The sequence below is a fragment of the Leptodactylus fuscus genome, chromosome 4 (assembly GCF_031893055.1).
Source record: "Leptodactylus fuscus isolate aLepFus1 chromosome 4, aLepFus1.hap2, whole genome shotgun sequence".
Lineage (NCBI taxonomy): Eukaryota > Metazoa > Chordata > Amphibia > Anura > Leptodactylidae > Leptodactylus > Leptodactylus fuscus.
Window position 1 is genome coordinate 28,644,334 of NC_134268.1, and position 20,731 is coordinate 28,665,064.

The 20,731-nt window shown below is 40.8% G+C and overlaps 1 protein-coding gene across 1 annotated transcript in view; it reads left to right on the forward strand.

Annotated features, from left to right (window-relative positions):
- ANGPT1 (angiopoietin 1) overlaps positions 1-20,731 on the forward strand; it is a 235,820-nt gene that overhangs the window by 127,392 nt on the left and 87,697 nt on the right. Inside the window, exons 2-4 of the mRNA XM_075270268.1 lie at positions 1,488-1,643; positions 3,979-4,100; positions 20,129-20,361. Coding sequence (XP_075126369.1) covers positions 1,488-1,643; positions 3,979-4,100; positions 20,129-20,361 — 511 coding nt within the window. The remainder of the gene's footprint in view (positions 1-1,487; positions 1,644-3,978; positions 4,101-20,128; positions 20,362-20,731) is intronic.

Here is a 20,731-nt window from a genome sequence, read left to right on the forward strand (position 1 = left end):
GGAGAGGGGAGGGGAGGATAGGAAAGAGAAGAGGAGATAGGAGAAGGGAGAGGAGAGGAGAGAGGAGAAGGGAGAGGAAAGGAGAGGGGAGGGGAGGAGAGAAGAGGAGAGGGGAGGATAGGAGAGAGAAGAGGGGAGGAGAGAGAAGAGGGGAGAGGAGAGAGGAGAAGGGAGAGGAAAGGAGAGGAGAGAGAACAGGGAAGAGGAGAGGAGAAAAGAGGAGAAGAAAGGAGAGGATACTAAAGCTAGCAGTCAGATATTCATGGCGGATTGTGGGGAAAGGAAGTGTAAAGTGAATAAGTAGACACAAGTCCATGGAGTACTGATATTTCCATCTATACATTTAATTTGGAAATACATTTAATTTTGGAACATTTTAAAAATGATGGATGGATATGAGATCGATAGAGATTGATTAATAGATAGAGAGATAGATAGACAGATAAATGGACATATAGATAGACAGATAGATAGGAGATAGATGATATAGATAGATAGATAGATAGATAGATAGATAGATAGATAGATAGATAGATAGATAGATAGATAGATAGATAGATAGATAGGAGATAGATAGACAAATGCGTAGATACATAGATAAAATGATATGTATTGGATAGATAGATAGATAATCTAATAGATACATAAATGTGAGATAAACTGATAAGAGAACCTATAGCTGTATATAATTTTGCCAGTAAGTGTTTAAAGCTCCCTGCAGTGCCCACTCAGGGATAATGGGACATTGCATGCACCCCATTATAATCAGTGAGCTTTCTAAGTAATGTAGGACATATAGGACCTCCAATAACAGGGGGCGCTGTTTCTAGTTGCTGTATGCTTTGGGTAATAGCTGATAATCCTGAACCAAAGACCCCCTATATAATGTTAGAGTTCCCTTATAGTGTATATGAAAATGGGTCTTGTAAATGAGACATTAGCTGCATACAAGGTGTGCGTGTACTCACTGCCGACCTCCCTACAGGACATGTATACTCGGCTGACTCACCCCGAGGACTTCTAAAGACAAATGAATCATCTGCAAGCAGCAAAAGTTACATTTGGTTTCTCTTGGGAAAAGGAAATATATTTTCTCTTCCAAACTTCTAATTAATTCCAACAAATTACAAATTATCAGTTTCCTTTCCCTTCAACCCTTGTTTCGTGATGACCTTGCTGCAATAAATCTAGTGGTTAAAACGCACAGTCTGGGGTCTGCAATGACTAACAGATGTAATGGGTTACTACAAGTCTTCTTAAAGATTTTGTATCCTATATACTAGAATGGGATTCCATAGACTATCAAGGATGTAGAAAGAAGAGGTGACTTTATTTATTCATTTTTTTTGCAAAAATAGCGCCACCCATTGGTCTTTTCTGGTAATTGTAGCTCATAGGTGTGGTTTCTAGAGGGAGGATAGGCCATAAGTGTCTATAGACAGTATGTCTTGCTATTTTCTAATATATATGTATATGTTATTCTACAGCTGGAGAACTACATTGTGGACAATATGAAATCTGAGATGGTCCAGATGCAACAAAATGCAGTTCAGAACCAGACGGCCACCATGTTGGAAATAGGAACCAGTCTTCTAAGTCAAACAGCAGAGCAGACAAGGAAACTTACAGATGTGGAAACTCAAGTAAGTCCGGGTGGAATTATGGGAACCATATTGGCCACCTCCACTGGGACCCTCGTATGTCTCTTTAAGGGGTTGTCCGGGATTAGAGAGGGTCACTCATTTTATCAAAACCAGCATCACATCTGTCCAAGAGTTATGTCTGATATGGGAGCTTAGGTCCATTAAGGTGAATGGTGCTACAATACAATACCCCAACACAAGTCTACATTGCCCTAATACCTTATTTTATAGAGGTTGACCAGGATTTTTTTCTGACTATCCTTAGAAAAGACCATAAATGTCTGATCAGTGTGGGGGCTGACAGTTGACACCAGGACGGATCAACATCCAATACTATACACTGCACAGAGATGGAAAGCTGATGGCGCCAGTCCCTGTATAGTGGTTGGAGTCAGTACTGCAGCTCAGCTCTTAAACAAGTCGTGAGGGCTCTATTCAGGACTTTTTTGAATTTTTTTATAAATATGTCCAGTTCTTTGAGATTTTAAGAAACATGTTTTCCTTCTTCAAGTCTTTGGGGGATAGCGCTTCTCATTGAAGAGACTGAGATGAGATATAGGGTCTAAGGGCAAGAGATCAGTAACAGGTCTTTGTTCTGTCCTTTCATGTACTTATACATTGGGATTAGATCTCCCCTTAGTTGTCTTTTTTTCCAAACTGAATAACCCCAAGTAGAGATGGGCGAACCTCTGAAGAGTCATCAAATTTCAGGTTAGGACAAGTCAACCCTTCTTTTTTTTTGGGCCTGAACTTGTTCGGATGGAACGGGAAGTGAAATGAGTATTCTCTGAGATGTCTTCAGTGGAGGTCCACAAACACCTTCCCTCACCTCTTCCAGGACTCCTTCAAGCTTCCAGCGCTTTCTTTGGGTCCTCTTCTGGCCTCCTTCAAACGTGAAATCATGCACCCTGAAATTACTGCATTATGGCCTCAAGATGCCCCGTGTGGTCATATGATGTCAACCAGGAGGCCAGAAGAGGACCCAAAAAGAGAGCACACTTTGAGGAGGCCAAGAAGAGGTTTGGGGAGGTGAGTTTAACTGTTTGTTATTTTTTACACCCCCTCTGGCCCTCCACCCATTATACTCTGAGGTCTGAAGAGACACCAGAGTATAATAATTTAACTAAAATTTTGTGGGTGATGGTCCTCCAAAGTTCTATGTTTGATTGAGCCTGAAACTTTTGTAAAATTTGGGTCAAATCTGGTTCATTCCATTCCAGTTTGTTCATCTCGAACCCCAAGTTTGTTATACTGTCTCTGTACCTCAATGCATCCATTCCCAAAATTATCTTGGTCCCTACTCTGCAGTCTCTCTACTTCAACTATGCCCTACTTGTACACAGGGGCTCAATTCAATGTCCAACCAATAAAAGTTCATGTTTCAGGGTTGTTTCGTGGGTTGATCATTGACTTACAAGGTAGATCCTTTCATGGTACCTACAGTTTTCTATCTTCTGGAGGAAAGCTGATCTGAAACGGTTCCACAGCTTTCCATGACTTGTGTCCTGTCCTACATCTTATCTCCATTCCAGTAAAAGAGTCTGAGTTGCAATACCACTCCCAAGCAGTGAACAGTTATGGTGCTGTTCTTCATGTTTTTAGAATCGTGGACAACCCCTTTAAGCAAAAAACCATTATGATCAACTAGAAACCACAATGGTCCTATTCTATTAAATTGTACAAAACTATCTCTGACTGCCCGATGATGGATTTTTGGAAACCATTGTGACGGCCATGGTTTCCAAACGAAATATGGGAAATCTATTATTAAAATTGGGATTGTTTAAACAAAACAATTATACTGAATGTGGGACTCGTAATGCGCGCTATGCCAATGACAACCCATGCTAGTCCCAAGCTTAACACCCGTTTCGGTTTTCTTTCAACATTCCGATTCCATTTAAGATTACAGCAATTATTTTATCGTTATGTAGCGAGAAATCCAATGTTTTTAGCTCTCCAGACGCCTCTGCTATATCACTTCTGCTGAGTTGTGGATTTAGCCTTACCAAACCCTCATGCAAAATAAAAATGGCTGTCAAACCTCACGAGTCTCATGGGCCAATATCAACTGGCCCTGCCATGAAGTGAAGCTTTCTGTAGGACCACCATGAAAACACCGGGGGAGATGTGTAACTACAGGTTTACAATAACATTTACATATGGTTCAGTGACATACGTTCCGAGCTGAGGACGGCCACAATACATCCTTACACTATCACGCTGGGCTTGTTTGCTTTCCATCACATTTTAGGTTAGATTTTTACGTTCTGACACTAATATAACATGACAGTACGATATATCGCAGCTATTTATTCTCCCATTTTTTTTCCAGGTTCTCAACCAGACATCCAGATTAGAGATCCAGCTGTTAGAAAACTCTTTGTCGACCTACAAACTAGAAAAACAACTTATACAGCAGACTCATGAAATTATCAAAATTCATGAGAAAAACAGGTAATTCCAACTCGGCCATCTTGTTTAATAGTCATTTATATTATTTAAAGTGGACACGTCTATTGTCCTGTGCATACTTGTATAATAAGTCTGGAACATCTTTTCATAGAATTCTGTGTTTTGTGCTGTTCCTCTGTTACTCCTCTTAGACATTGATGAATACGTTGACAAATGGATGGTACTATTTTTCTTGCCACAGGGGTGTGTCCTTGCAAGCACTGAATGGAGAGTATCAGGCTGTGTAAGGACAAACCATCAACTGGTAACACCCAGATGTCAATGTAGTCATAAATATTCAGTAGGAATAACAGAAGAACAGATCAGATGTTCCTTATTTATTTATTTCATGGGAAATTTCAGTATTTTCTAAAATGGATATGACGGAAGAGATGAAAAGATCTATAAAATATAATAACATGGAATAGAATATCATAGAATAGAATAGGATAGAATAAAGTAGAGTAGAATAGAATAACATAGAATAGAATAGAATAGAATAGAATAGAATAACAGAATAGAATAAAGTAGAATAGAATAGAATAAAGTAGAGTAGAATAGAATAGAATAGAATAAAGTAGCGTAGAATAGAATAGAATAGAATAGAATAGAATAGAATGTTATTACTATCACTGTTGACTTTTGAGTACGGGTTATCCAAGATTAGAAAACATGGTTTTCTTCTTCTCAGGAAGTGACATCACCTCTGTTAGTCACATGGCTACGCTGATGTCATCATAATATTACTTTCTTAGAAGAAAAAAGGAGCCATGTTTCCTAAACCAGGACAACCCGTTAAAGTGAACTTCTACCTTCTAATGTTATATTATTTTTACGTCCCAAATTCTTTACAGATTAATTTCTTTATATATCCTTATAGCAGTCAGAGCTCCGTATGTCTGATACAAAGCTCCATATCCTGCGCATAGACATAGATTTAAAGGGAACCTTTTATATTCTCCGAGCAGTCGCATATATCGTCATCAGGAACAGCTGAGTAGATTGATATATAATTTGCTGGGAAAATATTCAGTAGAACATATAATTCACTTATTCATCTCTGCTTAGTCTAGGCCTAAGAGTCCAGTGGGTGGTCCTAATCTGTAATGGACCGCCTTGCCCGTATCTGCTGAGCTCATTCTTCTTTCTTACATGTTTCCTACAGATTGCACTGCATACACAATGTAACAGGTTCTATAGAACCTTCCTCCACCTCCACCCATTCCAGTTCTCTGTTAGGCATCCCTCTACTGATTCCAGCACAGTTGGATTTTGGAATCTATCCTAACATCAATATTAGAGCAATTTTTTCTGTGTTTGCTATTCTCTGCAGCTGATACACAGAGAATGGAGCAGGAAGCAGACAGCTACGTCCCTGTGTAGTGGCCAGATTAGGTATTGCAGCCGGGATCGTATTCACTTCAATGGGAACTAAATTGCAATGTCGCAATTCGACCACTATATAGAGAACTATTACCCTAATCATCCGTCCAAAACATTGGGTTATCGGACCTTTGGGGTTATTATTTTGTCAAGGGATCCTCCAGTATTCCCTAGAGGATCCTCTGAAGGGTCAGGCCAACCCATATCGCCAAAATTATTAAGTGTACTTATGATGTAGAATAGAATGGACTGCTCTAGAACATTTCCGCTGATTGTCTGTTTCTCTATTTTGCGTGTCAGTCATTGTGTAATATAAGAAAACTCATTATTAGAATTTATTGCACTATTCCGTGTCCGTCTTGTGATGTGGGATATTTTCTTTACACTTTGTTTGGCCCTTTCTTAGAGTTTTCTTTCAATCCCCTATGGTAAGCCTTGTGTTGTGATCTGAATAACCTACTGACAAATGTGAAGACAGTCCCAGATTACTGTGATAACAGAGATTTACTGATAGGGTTTGGTACAGTGATGGCAGGAAGGCTGTGAGCGTAATAGATTCCTCATGAGGAACACGACTAACTGGAAGTGACACAAACATGGAACGTTCAATAAGAAAAACTGGCAAGAAACTACGAAAGTTGGAGCCAAGACTTTGTCTGCCCACAAATCTTTCCAGCCAGTTCTTTCCTTATTCTGTACTGTATTATCGACACATAATGCCACTTTATATAGATATGAGGAGATATTATTAGGATGAATGAAGGGATGGGTGGATGGATGGATGGATGGATAGAAGGAAGGAAGGAACTAAGGAAAGATAGAAAGATAGATAGATAGATAGATAGATAGATGGAAAGATAGATAGATAGATAGATAGATAGATAGATGGAAAGATAGATAGATAGAAATAGAGATGATAGATAGATAGATAGATAGATAGATAGATAGATAGAATAGAGATAATAGATAGATAGATAGATAGATACATAGATAGATAGATAGATAGATAGATAGATAGATAGGAGATAGATAGATAGATAGATAGATAGATGATTGATAGATAGATAACAGACAGACAGACAGACAGACAGACAGACAGACAGACAGACAGATAGATAGATAGATAGATAGATAGATAGGAGATAGATAGAAATAGGGATGATAGATAGAAATAGAGATGATAGATAGATAGATAGATAGATAGATAGATAGATAGATATAAAGATGATAGATAGAAATAGGGATGATAGATAGATAGATAGATAGATAGATAGATAGATGATAGATAGATAGATAGATAGATAGATAGATAGATAGATAGATAGGAGATAGATAGATAGATATAGAGATGATAGATAGATAGATAGATAGATAGATAGATAGATAGATAGATAGGAGATAGATAGATAGATAGATAGATAGATAGATATAGAGATGATAGATAGATAGATAGATAGATAGATAGATAGATAGATAGATAGATAGATAAAAGTAGTAAGGTTAGGAAAAACATCCCATTTTTTTGAGCGAATACAACTTTTTTCCAGACATATGTTGTCCATTGATTTTGCTCAGTAATAGAACAGCTCTTTGTCACCTTCTTGATAAATCTATGGCTTTCCCTGTATATTCCCATACCACTCATAGGAAATCCAGACAAGAGCTGAATGATCACGTCGGCCATGAGCTAGACAATGGCCGTGGAGAAGAGATTGACAGCTGCTCACACTAGGTGCTTTGTCCCAGAGCTGTGTACCCATGCCAAAGGAGAAGGATCAAAGCAGGACATTCACTCTAGCAGAACGTGTCCGCCATGTTTCCTACCACCCGGCTTATTGTGTCTTGCCACTTTCTGTAAATGACTAACTATATAACTAATCTATAGGATTGTGCCATTCCTGGACCGCTATCCCTCTGATGTAATTTTTCTTAAACAATTCATTTATTCACTGCACATATAGTACTTTATGTGGCCAAAAGAGTGTGACCATAACATCTATAGGACCTTATTGGACATCCTATTCCAAAACTAAAGACACTAATATAGAGTTAGGCACCTTTTTCTTGGAAGGCTTTCTGCAAGACTTTGAAGAGATCTGGATCTCAATCAGCATTTCCGAGGTGCCTGGGACTAGAGAAAAAACTACAATTCATCCAGCAAAAAACAAGACCTTACAGACCTCCATATACAGCCATGGAACGGCATAGCTGCTGAGTCCTAGAGGACCCAGATCACTTCTGTTCTGCGTCCTCTTGTAACTGGGTATATTTCTTTTCTTTCTTCTGTATAATCTATCAGCCCTAGTTATAGGTAAAATGCCCTTTATAGGGGCAAAATGTGTAAAAATAGAAAAAATGAAAGCAAAAAAATAAAATTAAAAATAGTGCCAGTACCATGACCACATCACAGGTTTTAGCCTGGCAACACAAAACTATATGATATCTGCTTAAAAATCTCAGTAATGCAAAGGGAAAATTATTTAAAAAAACTAGTTTATGCTATTGAAAAAAACTTAAAAAATGTAAAAAAAAAAATAAATAAATAACAGACACAAAGCTGGATATTGGGAAAAAAATAAAAATGTAAAAATAAAAATGACATAAAATAAAGCCCTATGTATGGCCAAAATTATTTAAATAACCCAAATGAAAAAAAAGTTATCTGAATGTTCCAGACAAGTGTCCGGTCATGAAGTTGTTAAAGCGGTTCCTAAGTTTGAGGCCTATTGTGGTTTTGGCATTTGTTCTTATTCGCATCGCCTCATCCATCAAGCTTGTGAGATTCTTGTGGTCATTCCTTGTGGCATTGCAGTACTTACTTTTTGTGTTTTACTATTGAATGTTTTTTTCAAAAAATGTTTAGACATAAAAAAAACCAAATTGTTAATCTTTACACTAAAGAAAATAACAAACGGGCAAAAAATTTAAAGAACAACTCAAAGGGGTCACCAGCTCCGCTCCTGTAATACATATGTACCTACCCTTCACTTAGCTTGGATTTGGTTAAAGGGGTGTTACGACACATTTTTTATTATTCAATAGCACTGGTACGGGGCATAATAAAACTTTACATACAGTGGCGTAACTAGGAATGGCGGGGCCCCGTGGCAAACTTTTGACATAGGCCCCCCCCCCCAACCGACACCGGCGTCAAAGACCTCGACCGACCCCCTCCTACGCATTCCTGCATGTTTTATTATGCCCCATAGTGGCCCCTTCACACAGTATTGTACCCCATAGTGGCCCCTGCACACAGTATTATGTCCCATAGTGGCCCCTGCACACAGTATTATCCCCCATAGTGGCCCCTCCACACAGTATTATCCCCCATAGTGTTCCCTGCACACAGTATTATCCCCCATAGTGGCCCCTGCACACAGTATTGTACCCCATAGTGGCCCCTGCACACAGTATTATCCCCCATAGTTGCCCCTGCACACAATATTATGCCCCATAGTGGCCCCTGCACACAGCATTGTAGCCCATAGTGGACACCCATAAACACTTATTATACTTTGGGGTCTTTTCAGACCCCAGAGTATGATAATTGGAAACCCGGGTGAATAAAAACATAAAAAACTACTGTTTCTTACCGGTCCCCCGGCTCCTACAATGTTGGCTTCCGCTGCCGTCCTTCTTCAATGACATCACATGTTCCGGGACGCAGGCCGGGTTCATGTGACATCAGAGACGTCAGAAAGGACGTCAGGAAGGAGGCCGGGCAGGATCGTGGAGAGGTAAGTAAAAGTGTTTTTTATGTTTCTTACCTCTCCCGGTCCGCCAATCATTATACTCGGGGGTCCGAAAAGACCCCCGAGTATAATGATAGCAGCGGTAGCGGCTGTCACCGGGCCCCTAATGTCCCGGGCCCTGTGGCAGCTGTCTCTGCTGCTATGGCGGTAGTTATGCCACTGTTTACATATCTCACCTCGATCCACAACTTCCATCTTCTGCAGCTCCAGTCTTCTACATACACATCTCCTGGCTGTTTGCACTAGGTGACCACAGCAGCCAATCACAGTCCTCAGTGGTGACCCCTTCATATAAAGTGACTCCTGTGAAGTGTTATTTGTGAAGAGGAGACCCAAAGCCTGTGATTGACTTCACTGGTCACCTAGCACCAACAGCCGTGGTGGGGGTGGGGAACCTGTGAACTTGCCGCCACTGGAAACAGAAGCCTGGGGAGAGGCGAGTAATATTTTGTATGTTTATAGGCCCCTCTGCAGCATTATTAAGGAATAAAAGTTGGAACAATCCTTTAAGGACTCAATATCACATTAAACAATTCAACACAACAGGTTGCAATTCACAATACAACCACAGGGTGATTGCACACAGATGCACATACGATAGATATCTTGTGACAAAATATTGCAAAATGTTGTTGTTTTGAAAAGCTGATCATCTGGTAAATCTAATATCTGGAAATGTAACAAAGTACATATATATTGGTTGGGTCAACATTGCAGCTCAGGTCCATTGACTTGAATGGAGCTAAGTTGTAATACTAGCCACAGTCTAGGTGAAGAGTGACACCACTTTCAGATAATGGGGTCCTTTAAACATCTAGTTATAAAGTTGTATTAGTAGTGACGAGGAGATGCTTTTCTATTGTAATGTTATATGATTTCACCCGTTCGATTACAATCTAGATGTTTATCATTCCTAATAATGTTTTTCCTAAATTATATTAAATTCCTAATATGTTTTAAATTCTTCCCTGACGTTTTATGATCCAATCTATAACCGCCCCGCTTCTATAGAAGAATAACATCGGGATCTGGAGCTTTCTGAGAGTTTGACCATTCAAGGCCAATAAAAATATGATTCTTAGTCCATGAACTAAAATTATTCCTGTTATCAATGATGACTTCAAAAACATCTTTCATCTCCATCCAAATCCCCCGAAGGCACTCAGATAAGTGTCTGCCGTTTCTACACAATGAGGACTTGTAACTGGAACCGCCTAATAGATTTTTGCTTGTGGAAAATGATAATGTTATAACTTGGTCTGAAATATATCCACTCTAATTATTTTGGCAAATCCTACGACCGACCGCGTTCCTCAATCCATTAGCTTTGGAAATGGATGAACATTCAATATTTAGTCTCAAAACTAGGGTTGAGCTGTTATATAAAGACTCATTTAACATATGGAATGTCTATCCGCCCTTAGTATAATTTGCATTCCGTGTATTGATCTCCATCCAGTCTTCAAGACATTCTTCGACAACCTTCAACTGGCTAATGGTGAGTTCCAATATCTAACGTCTCCACCGATCTGAAATGCTGTAGTTGACTAGCGGAAGATCCAAAAGTTGTGTCCACAATGTGGAAACGTAGCTTTTTTTTTGTTGCAGATTTTGCTCCATTTTTTAAGCCAAAGCCAAGAATGACTACAAAAGTAATGGAAAATATCTCGGAAGCTTCTTATACTTCTCCCTTTGGCTTAATCTAGTCCAGTTTTATCGGTTGAAACTCAGTTAGGTCTGACACCTGCCCCTACAAATCAACTTCTTCACACAAAACCAAAAACAACACTGATAAATGTGATGACCCGTGACCTGTGAAGTTGAGTGTGGCTACTACTTGATCGGCAGAGGTCCCAGATGTTGCACCCCTACGGATCCAGAATCTGGAAAACCACTTAAATTGTGCCATTTGGAAGTAGAAATTGTTCTGCACAAAATAAGCCCTGTGAGAGGAAAAATAAAAAAGTTATGGCTTGTGGAAGGTCAGGAGTAAACAATAGACACACAAAAATGAAAAATGGCTGGGATGGAAAGGGGTTAGACATCAGATTTTGCCAGGAGTATAGCTATAGGGATGCATCAGTGGCAGTTGCTTCTAGGCCCTGGACCCTGAGGGGGGCCCAAAGGATCTTTCTGCCACCATTATTTTAACCACTTCTGGACCGCCCATAGACTATGTACGTCCGGGAAGTGGTTGCCTAGTTCTGACAGGACGTACCGGTACGTCCAGTCAGAACACAGTGGCTGCACAGAGATTATGAAGCTACTGAAGCTGCGAGCCGGCTGTAACTTCATCCGGAGCTCCCAGAGAGATGGCAGGGAAGATTTATTCCCTTCCCTGCCATCTCGATCGCTGTGTATACAGTGCTCAATGAGCGCTGTATACACAGCTATGGACGCTGCCATAATTCAGCTTCCCTCTGACCCGGAAGTCACGTGATCCTGCCAGGAGCATAGTCTTCCAAGAGCTGCTAGGTCCTACAGGACCCAGATCAGCTCAGTAAGCTGTGTATACAGTGTGCAGGAGGCTGGATTTCTCCTGCATCTGGGAATAAATGTAGCAGCCCCAGTTATAGGAGAAATCAGCCTCCAGTACAAAAAAAAGTGATCAGATGTCCCCAAAGGTCTCTTATTACCTTATGGGGACACAATCTGGAAAAAATATAAAATAAAAATATAATAAAAAAGTTAATAAAAATGTAAATAAAATAATAATAAAAAAAATTCATAATACGCTAATAAAACGCCGTTATTAAAGGTTATAGCCCCACCCCCGACAACACCATACAAAATAAAAATTACCGTAACGGAGAGGAAAAACTATATTATAAAGTTTTTCAGTGACGCTTTGTGTTATTAAATAAAAAAAATATAATAAATTGAAAACCAGACACAATTTCCCTCCTATTTTGTTTATATTTTCCTGGATATAAAATTTTTTTTAAACACATTTGAAAATAAAAACAACATAAAAATAAAGCCCTATGTGTCCCCGAAAAAGGACGCAAAAATTAGTTGACTGAGACATTCGGGAAAAATGTTACAGCCCTCAAAACCGCACATACAAAAAACTAAACTAAAAACTAAAACGTGTCTGGTCCTGGACCACAAACCCGGTACTGAAGTGGTTAAACAGCAGGGGGCCCACTACAGATTTTGCATTGGAACTCAAGAACTTCAAGTTACATGTATGTTGTCCTTTGAAATCAATAAACTGTCCACACAATGCTGGTTCCAACAGAGAAAGATATGGGTTTGTAACTTCTGCAACTCAATGTAATATTATTCTATATGGAACCCTAGCTTATTAGAATTCATGGCACCCTATGGATATGTCTGAAGTGTCTGACATGGGAAAACATCTTGAAGAAAATTTCCATATGGGATATAACTGTACCTTGCTGCTAGGTTTGAGCCGATCTTGAGATTTCAGGATCGATTTTAAAATCCGATTTCTGATAATTTTCCAGCCGATTCTGATCGTGAAATTTGCTCGATTGCCGATCGGGATCTGATCTTTTCCGATCCTGATCGCTCAACCCTACTTGCTGCGTTTCGGACATTGTATGTTTATAGTTCTTGCTTTTAATCTAGCTAATATGCAAAAATAAAAGCTATAAAAAAAAAGAAATCCAATATCCCTTCGCTTGTAGATGTGAATCAGACATGAGATAGCTTCAATTAAAAGCAGCAAAAATAACAAAAAATAATATCAATACTACTAATAAAAACCCTACCATTGCCTTACACCCATAAACCGGTTTCCTGGCAGTATTCTGACTCTTGGCAGTCCACGCTCAAAAATACCGACACTTAATTCCCCTCCAGATGTGACTTTGATAGGACAACAACATCAAAACCAATAAATCAAAGAAAACGGGAAAGACGTCAACAGCTGGACACCAAAAGGGTCCGAGAATTGGGTGCAGCCACCAAAATATTACTCTGAACCCTAATTCTCCTTTCAGAAAGAATTGGCAACAACTAATATTTTATTCTATTGCATTTCAACAAACACTTCATTGGTTTTGGAGTATATAGACCTCTTACAAGTGCTCTAAGTCTATAAATTTGGGACTTCTGAGAGTCTGGTACCCAGACAAGCCACATTCCATTTTTAGTGCGATCTGGACGTCCGGCAACTTGTGTGTTCTCGAAATCTGTTTCCTCTTACACAGATTAATAAAGCAAACATTAAGTAACCAGCGAAACGGGCGAAGCTTTCATAAATATCTTTCACAATTCAGGTTATACATGACTATCCTATGTCGTAGACAGATGATAACCCATATCCATATGTGGACTGGATACAATGCTTCTGTATGGATCAGACGTGTCTTCCGAGGGTCGCTTTAAATCAGTGATTCTTCATAGATGTCCAAAACGTAAAAAAGTTAAATAAATCTGACTATGAGCTGAACAGCTTGTCTTCATGGGTAACAATTACATTGAGAAAACATATATCTCAATACACACAGCAGGGACTGGATGGATCTGAACGTATGGAAAATATTTGATTTATCCTAAAGATAACTATAGAAGTTCTAGGGGGAACTTGGCAGGGCTTGTGTATCATGTACTGAGTGTCAAGAGGTTGCCAACAAGCCTTAGGTATGGTATTTGGATACAGGGCCAGGGCAAATGAATCTTTGCCCAAGGTTGGTAAAAAAAATATCTTAACAACACTTAAAGAGGACCTTTCATGTTCTCAGGCGCATATGGTTTTATATACCACTAGAAAGGCAACAGCGCGCTGAATTCAGCGCACTGTCGGCTTTCCCATTATGTGCTATGGGGATGGAGATATCGGTGCCATTACTGATCTCAAATCAAATCAAACAAGCTTTATTGGCACGTCCGAATAGATATTTGGCATTGCCAAAGCTAGTAAAGTGTGTGTGGGGGAAAGTTGGATTTGGTAGGGGGGATGAGTGGTGGGTATGGGGGTGGGGGGTGGTTGATTTGGGGTATAACAGTCCGTGGAGTCTCATCTTCCTCTTAGTTGGTGACCGCTATATGGGGAGGTGTGGTGGGTGGTTTGGGGTATAACAGTCCGTGGAGTCTCATCTTCCTCTTGTTTGGTGACAGCTGGACAAGTATTCTGCCCATTGTCAGAAGGGTGTTTTGGACAGTCTAGCTGGGCTGTGAGTAACACCCCCCCCCCCCCCCCGATAGTACTCGTCCATAGCCCTGTACTGTGAGAGGGGGCGTTCCTTACCGCGCAGTGATGACACTGAATTGTGAAGAATGCCCACCAGTACAGGGCTATAAATGAGTTCCTCACAGCTTAGCGTCATGGTTGGGCGGTAAGGAATGCCCCCTCTGACAGTACAGGGCTATGGACGAGTGTTGTCAGGGAAGTGTTCCTCACAGCCCAGCTAGATTATCAGGAATGCCCTTCTGACAGTGGGCAGAGATCAGTAATGGTACCAACATCTCCAGCCCAGGGGCACATAACAGGAAAGCTGACAGTACGCTGAATTCAGCACACTGTTGACTTTCTACCATTATATAAAATCCCATGTGCCTGAAGACATGAAGGATCCTCTTTAGAGCTCTGATCAGACTGTTGTCCTAGGTTCTGTTTATATAGAGCCTTGACCCTTTCTTGCATCCATCATGGAGTCCTTAGCAGGGTAGATATATGATATACTAAGTGTCAAGAGGTTGCCAACAAGCTTTAGCCATGCTGTTTGGATACAGGGCCAGGGCAAATGAATCTTTGTCCAAAGTTGGTAAAAATATCTTCTGAACACTTAAAGTTCTGTTCACAATTTTGTCACAGGATCTGTTGATATCACGCCTTGACATTATGATACATCCAAAGTAAAGTCAATTGCACCCGATGGACCCCATGTTATGCAATTCTGAGTATCAAAAATGATAGAAGCCCCAACTTTAAGCTCAGTATGAGCATCCATAGCCTAAGACGTCTTCTACAACAAACAATCATCTTATTGGTACTAAACAAAGAGCAGAAAAGAAGAAACCAGTCATTTCCCCACTAGTGGTTCAATCTAACCAATTTAATCTACTTTGGCCCAAATTTGGTCGATCTACTTGTCTACTTAGACATGAGCAAATCCAAAATCAATGCCAACCGCCCACTAATTTTCAAACCTCCGGCTTTCATCTTGTGACTTCCTTTATTGATGGGTCGGCTTCTAATTCTATGCTAATGGGGATACTATAAACAAAAAACTATTTTGTGGTGCCATATCATCACTTCCAGGACTTCTCCTCCAAGGCCACACCAGATATTGATGGGGTTTACATTTCTCTTTTCTTCGATCATGAATTAATAATAAATTATTAACCCTTCCATTTCTGAAAGAATTCTTAGTTTACAGAAATTTTTTCCACCCAAAAATGTAAAACTTGTAAATTTTTTTACAATTTTACAATTTGGGTTACACTTCTAAGCTCCTGCTAACTTACTTGGACATGACATGTTGTGAGGACTCCTTAGATCTTTCCACCACCTCTTCACCTCTTCTAAAAATGTGGTCAATAATCTACAAAGTGAATTGAAAATAATTCTAATTTTGTATTTTTAATATTTAATATAATAGAGTTAATGTACCATTCAGTCCACAGACTTAACCCGATACACTTGAAGATCTCAGAATGGATTTTCATCTATTTGTAAGGGCCAGTTCTTACTCGTGGTAGCCCCATAAAGAGCCGCACAACTCATAAAAGCGTATGATTTAAGCATTTTTCCATATTGTATTTCATTGTACAGAATAACCACATGTTCTTAGTATTATTGTCTCCTGGAAGAAATTTTTAGGCTCCTTAGTCATGGCTTGCTGCAAAGTAGGTAGGAAGTGGTCACAACAGGGGGCTTACAGTAAAATTTATCCTGTACGACTAGAGATTTATGGACACCAATGTTACGGGACTGGTCTCTCGAGCAGGTGCCATTGCTTGATGCCCCATACACCTGGATTCTGTTATGTCTGGATTATAAATATATGGATATGGGTCTCTTTAAGCAAGTGATGCCCCTGCTGGGACTGTAAATGAAGAATGAAATGAATGTCTATGCTTACGAGTAATAAAACCTAGTTAGGGTAAGATATGAGGTGTCCAATGTTGTCTTTTGTTTCGATACCTGGAACTTGACTCATGAACAGTGCTCCGGTGGATTATGTATCATACCAACTTACATTAAACCATAAAATATGTCATGTTCTCGAGTTTTAGGCTTAGAATCGTAGGCAGGAAACTTCATTAGGCTTACGGTAACCATCGCAATCGGCCAAGACTAGGTTTACGTAACCAAGGTCTTGAGGCAGGGATCTCCGATCACCTTCTGCAACATAGTTCTGGGATTTAAGATATAAGATGTAGCAACTAACTACTATGCTAGGGAGCCATGAAGACAAGAAACCCTTCCAGCGCTGTTATATCAAGAAGACAAATGTTGCATGGGTTCCCATTTCATGTCATGGAAAGGAGAGGTCATCCTGTATTAGCCCAGGTCAGATATGATAAATCTGGAACCAAAAGTGAGGTTTTGGAGCTCAGTAGAGGTGACGGAACCAGTTTGTAACAAATAGAGATGAGCGAACACTAAAATGTTCGAGGTTCGAAATTCGATTCGAACAGCCGCTCACTGTTCGAGTGTTCGAATGGGTTTCGAACCCCATTATAGTCTATGGGGAACATAAACTCATTAAGGGGGAAACCCAAATCCGTGTCTGGAGGGTCACCAAGTCCACTATGACACCCCAGGAAATGATACCAACACCCTGGAATGACACTGGGACAGCAGGGGAAGCATGTCTGGGGGCATAAAAGTCACTTTATTTCATGGAAATCCCTGTCAGTTTGCGATTTTCGCAAGCTAACTTTTCCCCATAGAAATGCATTGGCCAGTGCTGATTGGCCAGAGTACGGAACTCGACCAATCAGCGCTGGCTCTGCTGGAGGAGGCGGAGTCTAAGATTGCTCCACACCAGTCTCCATTCAGGTCCGACCTTAGACTCCGCCTCCTCCGGCAGAGCCAGCGCTGATTGGCCGAAGGCTGGCCAATGCATTCCTATGCGAATGCAGAGACTTAGCAGTGCTGAGTCAGTTTTGCTCAACTACACATCTGATGCACACTCGGCACTGCTACATCAGATGTAGCAATCTGATGTAGCAGAGCCGAGGGTGCACTAGAACCCCTGTGCAAACTCAGTTCACGCTAATAGAATGCATTGGCCAGCGCTGATTGGCCAATGCATTCTATTAGCCCGATGAAGTAGAACTAAGCACACACATTCAGCTCTACTTCATCGGGCTAATAGAATGCATTGGCCAATCAGCGCTGGCCAATGCATTCTATTAGCTTGATGAAGCAGAATGTGCACAAGGGTTCAAGCGCACCCTCGGCTCTGATGTAGCAGAGCCGAGGGTGCGCTTGAACCCTTGTGCACCCTCGGCTCTGCTACATCAGAGCCGAGGGTGCGCTTGAACCCTTGTGCAGCCTCGGCTCTGCTACATCAGAGCCGAGGGTGCGCTTGAACCCTTGTGCACACTCTGCTTCATCAAGCTAATAGAATGCATTGGCCAGCGCTGATTGAAGCAGAGCTGAATCTGTGTGCTTAGCCAACTACTCCACCGGTGTAGTTGAGCTAAACACACACATTCAGCACTGCTTCATCACGCCAATAGAATGCATTGGCCAGCACTGATTGGCCAGAGTACGGAATTCGGCCAATCAGCGCTGGCCAATGCATCCCTATGGGAAAAAGTTTATTTCACAAAAATCACAATTACACACCCGATAGAGCCCCAAAAAGTTATTTTTAATAACATTCCCCCCTAAATAAAGGTTATCCCTAGCTATCCCTGCCTGTACAGCTATCCCTGTCTCATAGTCACAAAGTTCACATTCTCATATGACCCGGATTTGAAATCCACTATTCGTCTAAAATGGAGGTCACCTGATTTCAGCAGCCAATGACTTTTTCCAATTTTTTTCAATGCCCCCGGTGTCGTAGTTCCTGTCCCACCTCCCCTGCGCTGTTATTGGTGCAAAAAAGGCGCCAGGGAAGGTGGGAGGGGAATCAAATTTTGGCGCACTTTACCACGCGGTGTTCGATTCGATTCGAACATGGCGAACACCCTGATATCCGATCAAACATGTGTTCGATAGAACACTGTTCGCTCATCTCTAGTAACAAACCATGAATTCTCCAAAAATTCCAGGTTCTGCCGAACCTGAAACTTTTGTGGTTTGCCAATCCAAGGGAGGTGTGAAAACAATGATACTTATCTTTCCTTACCTCTCCTGGGTTTCTCGTGGTCTTCTAGCTCTTTTCTATTCTCAAAAACTATTTAGGGCCGGGGACCACTCATGAAATTGTTGCACTGCCCGCCAATGTGTTAAAACGACCATGGTCACGTCAAACAGTCTGTCAAAGAAGTTGGCCTTGACAGTGACAACTATTATTAGTGATGAGTCCATATATACTGTACAACGGATGTATGAAAGTGGAAACTTTGTGTAAAGTTACACCCATCCTTTAACTCTTTCTACCTTGCGTGGTAGATTTACGACACTGACGGCTGGTACTTAAGCACCATAAATCTATAATCTAAGTCTGTGCATCAGTAGTGGTGTCAGCAGATGGCATCCCTCTACAACAGCTGGGATCAGAGCTCCGATGGCAGCCATGTAACCCCTTAGATTGTGCATGGAAAAGCGGACAACTTAGTGTTTTTGGTTTGTCCCACCTGCCCAAAAACACAATGAAGGTCATCAAAAAGTCATCTTTGATGTAAGAAATGACCACACGCCCCACATTGTTCCTTCAGTGCCGTACTTGTCACTGAAAGCGGGAAGAGTGGGACAAAGACCAAATGCCCTCAACCCGATAAATTTACTAAAAAAGTCATAAAGGTCACGTGAGTTATACCAGAAATCTGCACCAATTCCTGACGTAGATTTCAATTCTGGTTCATGGGAGTCTTCCTGAATTATTAAGAGGCTGGTGCAAGCGGCACCAGCGGGAAATGGATTAAGACTGGAGTACATTTGCCAGTCCTAATGAATTTCCCCTATGGTTATTCATTCCCTTAGTGTGTGAAGTGGCTATAAAGTGAAGTACACATGTAACCGAGTTCACTCGAACACCGTATATCCGAGGCAGTGTATGACATGGAAGGCTTGTAAAGTAATTCTGTAGATGATCTGTTGCATTTCAGTAAAAACATTGAAAGGTAAATGCAAAAAAACCCAGCAGAACTGGGAATGCGACAGCTGGTTTTGATATGTGAGCCATAAGGGAGGAATGGTAAGCGAGCATGTAGGCAAGTATCTGAGTGTCATCACATTGTGACAGTCCACCGAGTGATGTCAATGGAGAAGTCGCAGTCAGTCAGCTTAGATCCAGCCCGTGTTTCACAAGGCACGTCCTGTAACTTCAGAACTGAAAAGTAATATGGATTGTGTTGCAGTTTGTCATATTCTGGAAAACATAATAGGGGATAATAGTAAGCCAGAAAACTAATAGGACCCCGGGGGAACTTCTAACATTCAACTTGTTCTCATCAATAGCAGAGAAAAGGGAACTTCCAATTCAAGAAGTAAATCCAAGGTCAGAAATAAGACTCATGCATTCCCATCACAATCATGATACTAAGAAGTTGGCTTGGATTAGAAAACCATGGTTAGGTTTCAAAAACAGCGCCACACCTGTCCACAGGTTGTGTATGGTATTGCAACTCAACTCAATTTATTTCGGTTGCATTGAATTGCAATATCAGACAGATCCCATGGACAGAGGATCAGGAAAGTGTTTTCAAATTGCGGTCAAAGTTTCTTCCTACAATCTGTAGCAGACGACTCTCTGAAGTTTTTTTTTTTTTACCCTACTAACGTTTTGATTATTTTTTATACAGTTTGTTGGAGAATAAAATTTTGGAAATGGAGGTCAGACATAAAGTTGAACTGGATACTCTGAAGACAGAGAAGGAAACATTACAAGGTCTGGTGTCCAGACAGAACTACATCATTCAAGAGCTGGAGAAGCAGCTGACCAAAGCCACGACTAACAACAGCATGTTACAGAAGCAGCAGATGGAGCTGATGGACACCGTGCACAACCTGGTCAAACTCTGCTCCAAAGAAGGAGGTCAGTAGTATTTCTACTTTAGGTCTTACAGCAGATGAATATATATTAGGGATATATTAGGGATCCAGATCAGTAACTAGGGGGGACTGGTTGTGCTGGGTATCGGGGGAAGCACCGAGAAACTGCTCTACTGGTCCAGGAAACCAACAATGGAACCTAAAAAAACCGCAACATATCCAATCCTTTTTTCAATCAACATAAACCAAACTAATTTCATCTGACCATCAAAGACACATCACATGGGTGATTGGTCATGAGGAAGTCAACAGGTTTGGACAAATTTTATCTTATGTCTATAGGGACCTTCAGTCCAGGCACATGGTGTAGTAATGGCTGATAACTTGTAGAAGTTCAAGTCGCCTGGGTGAGT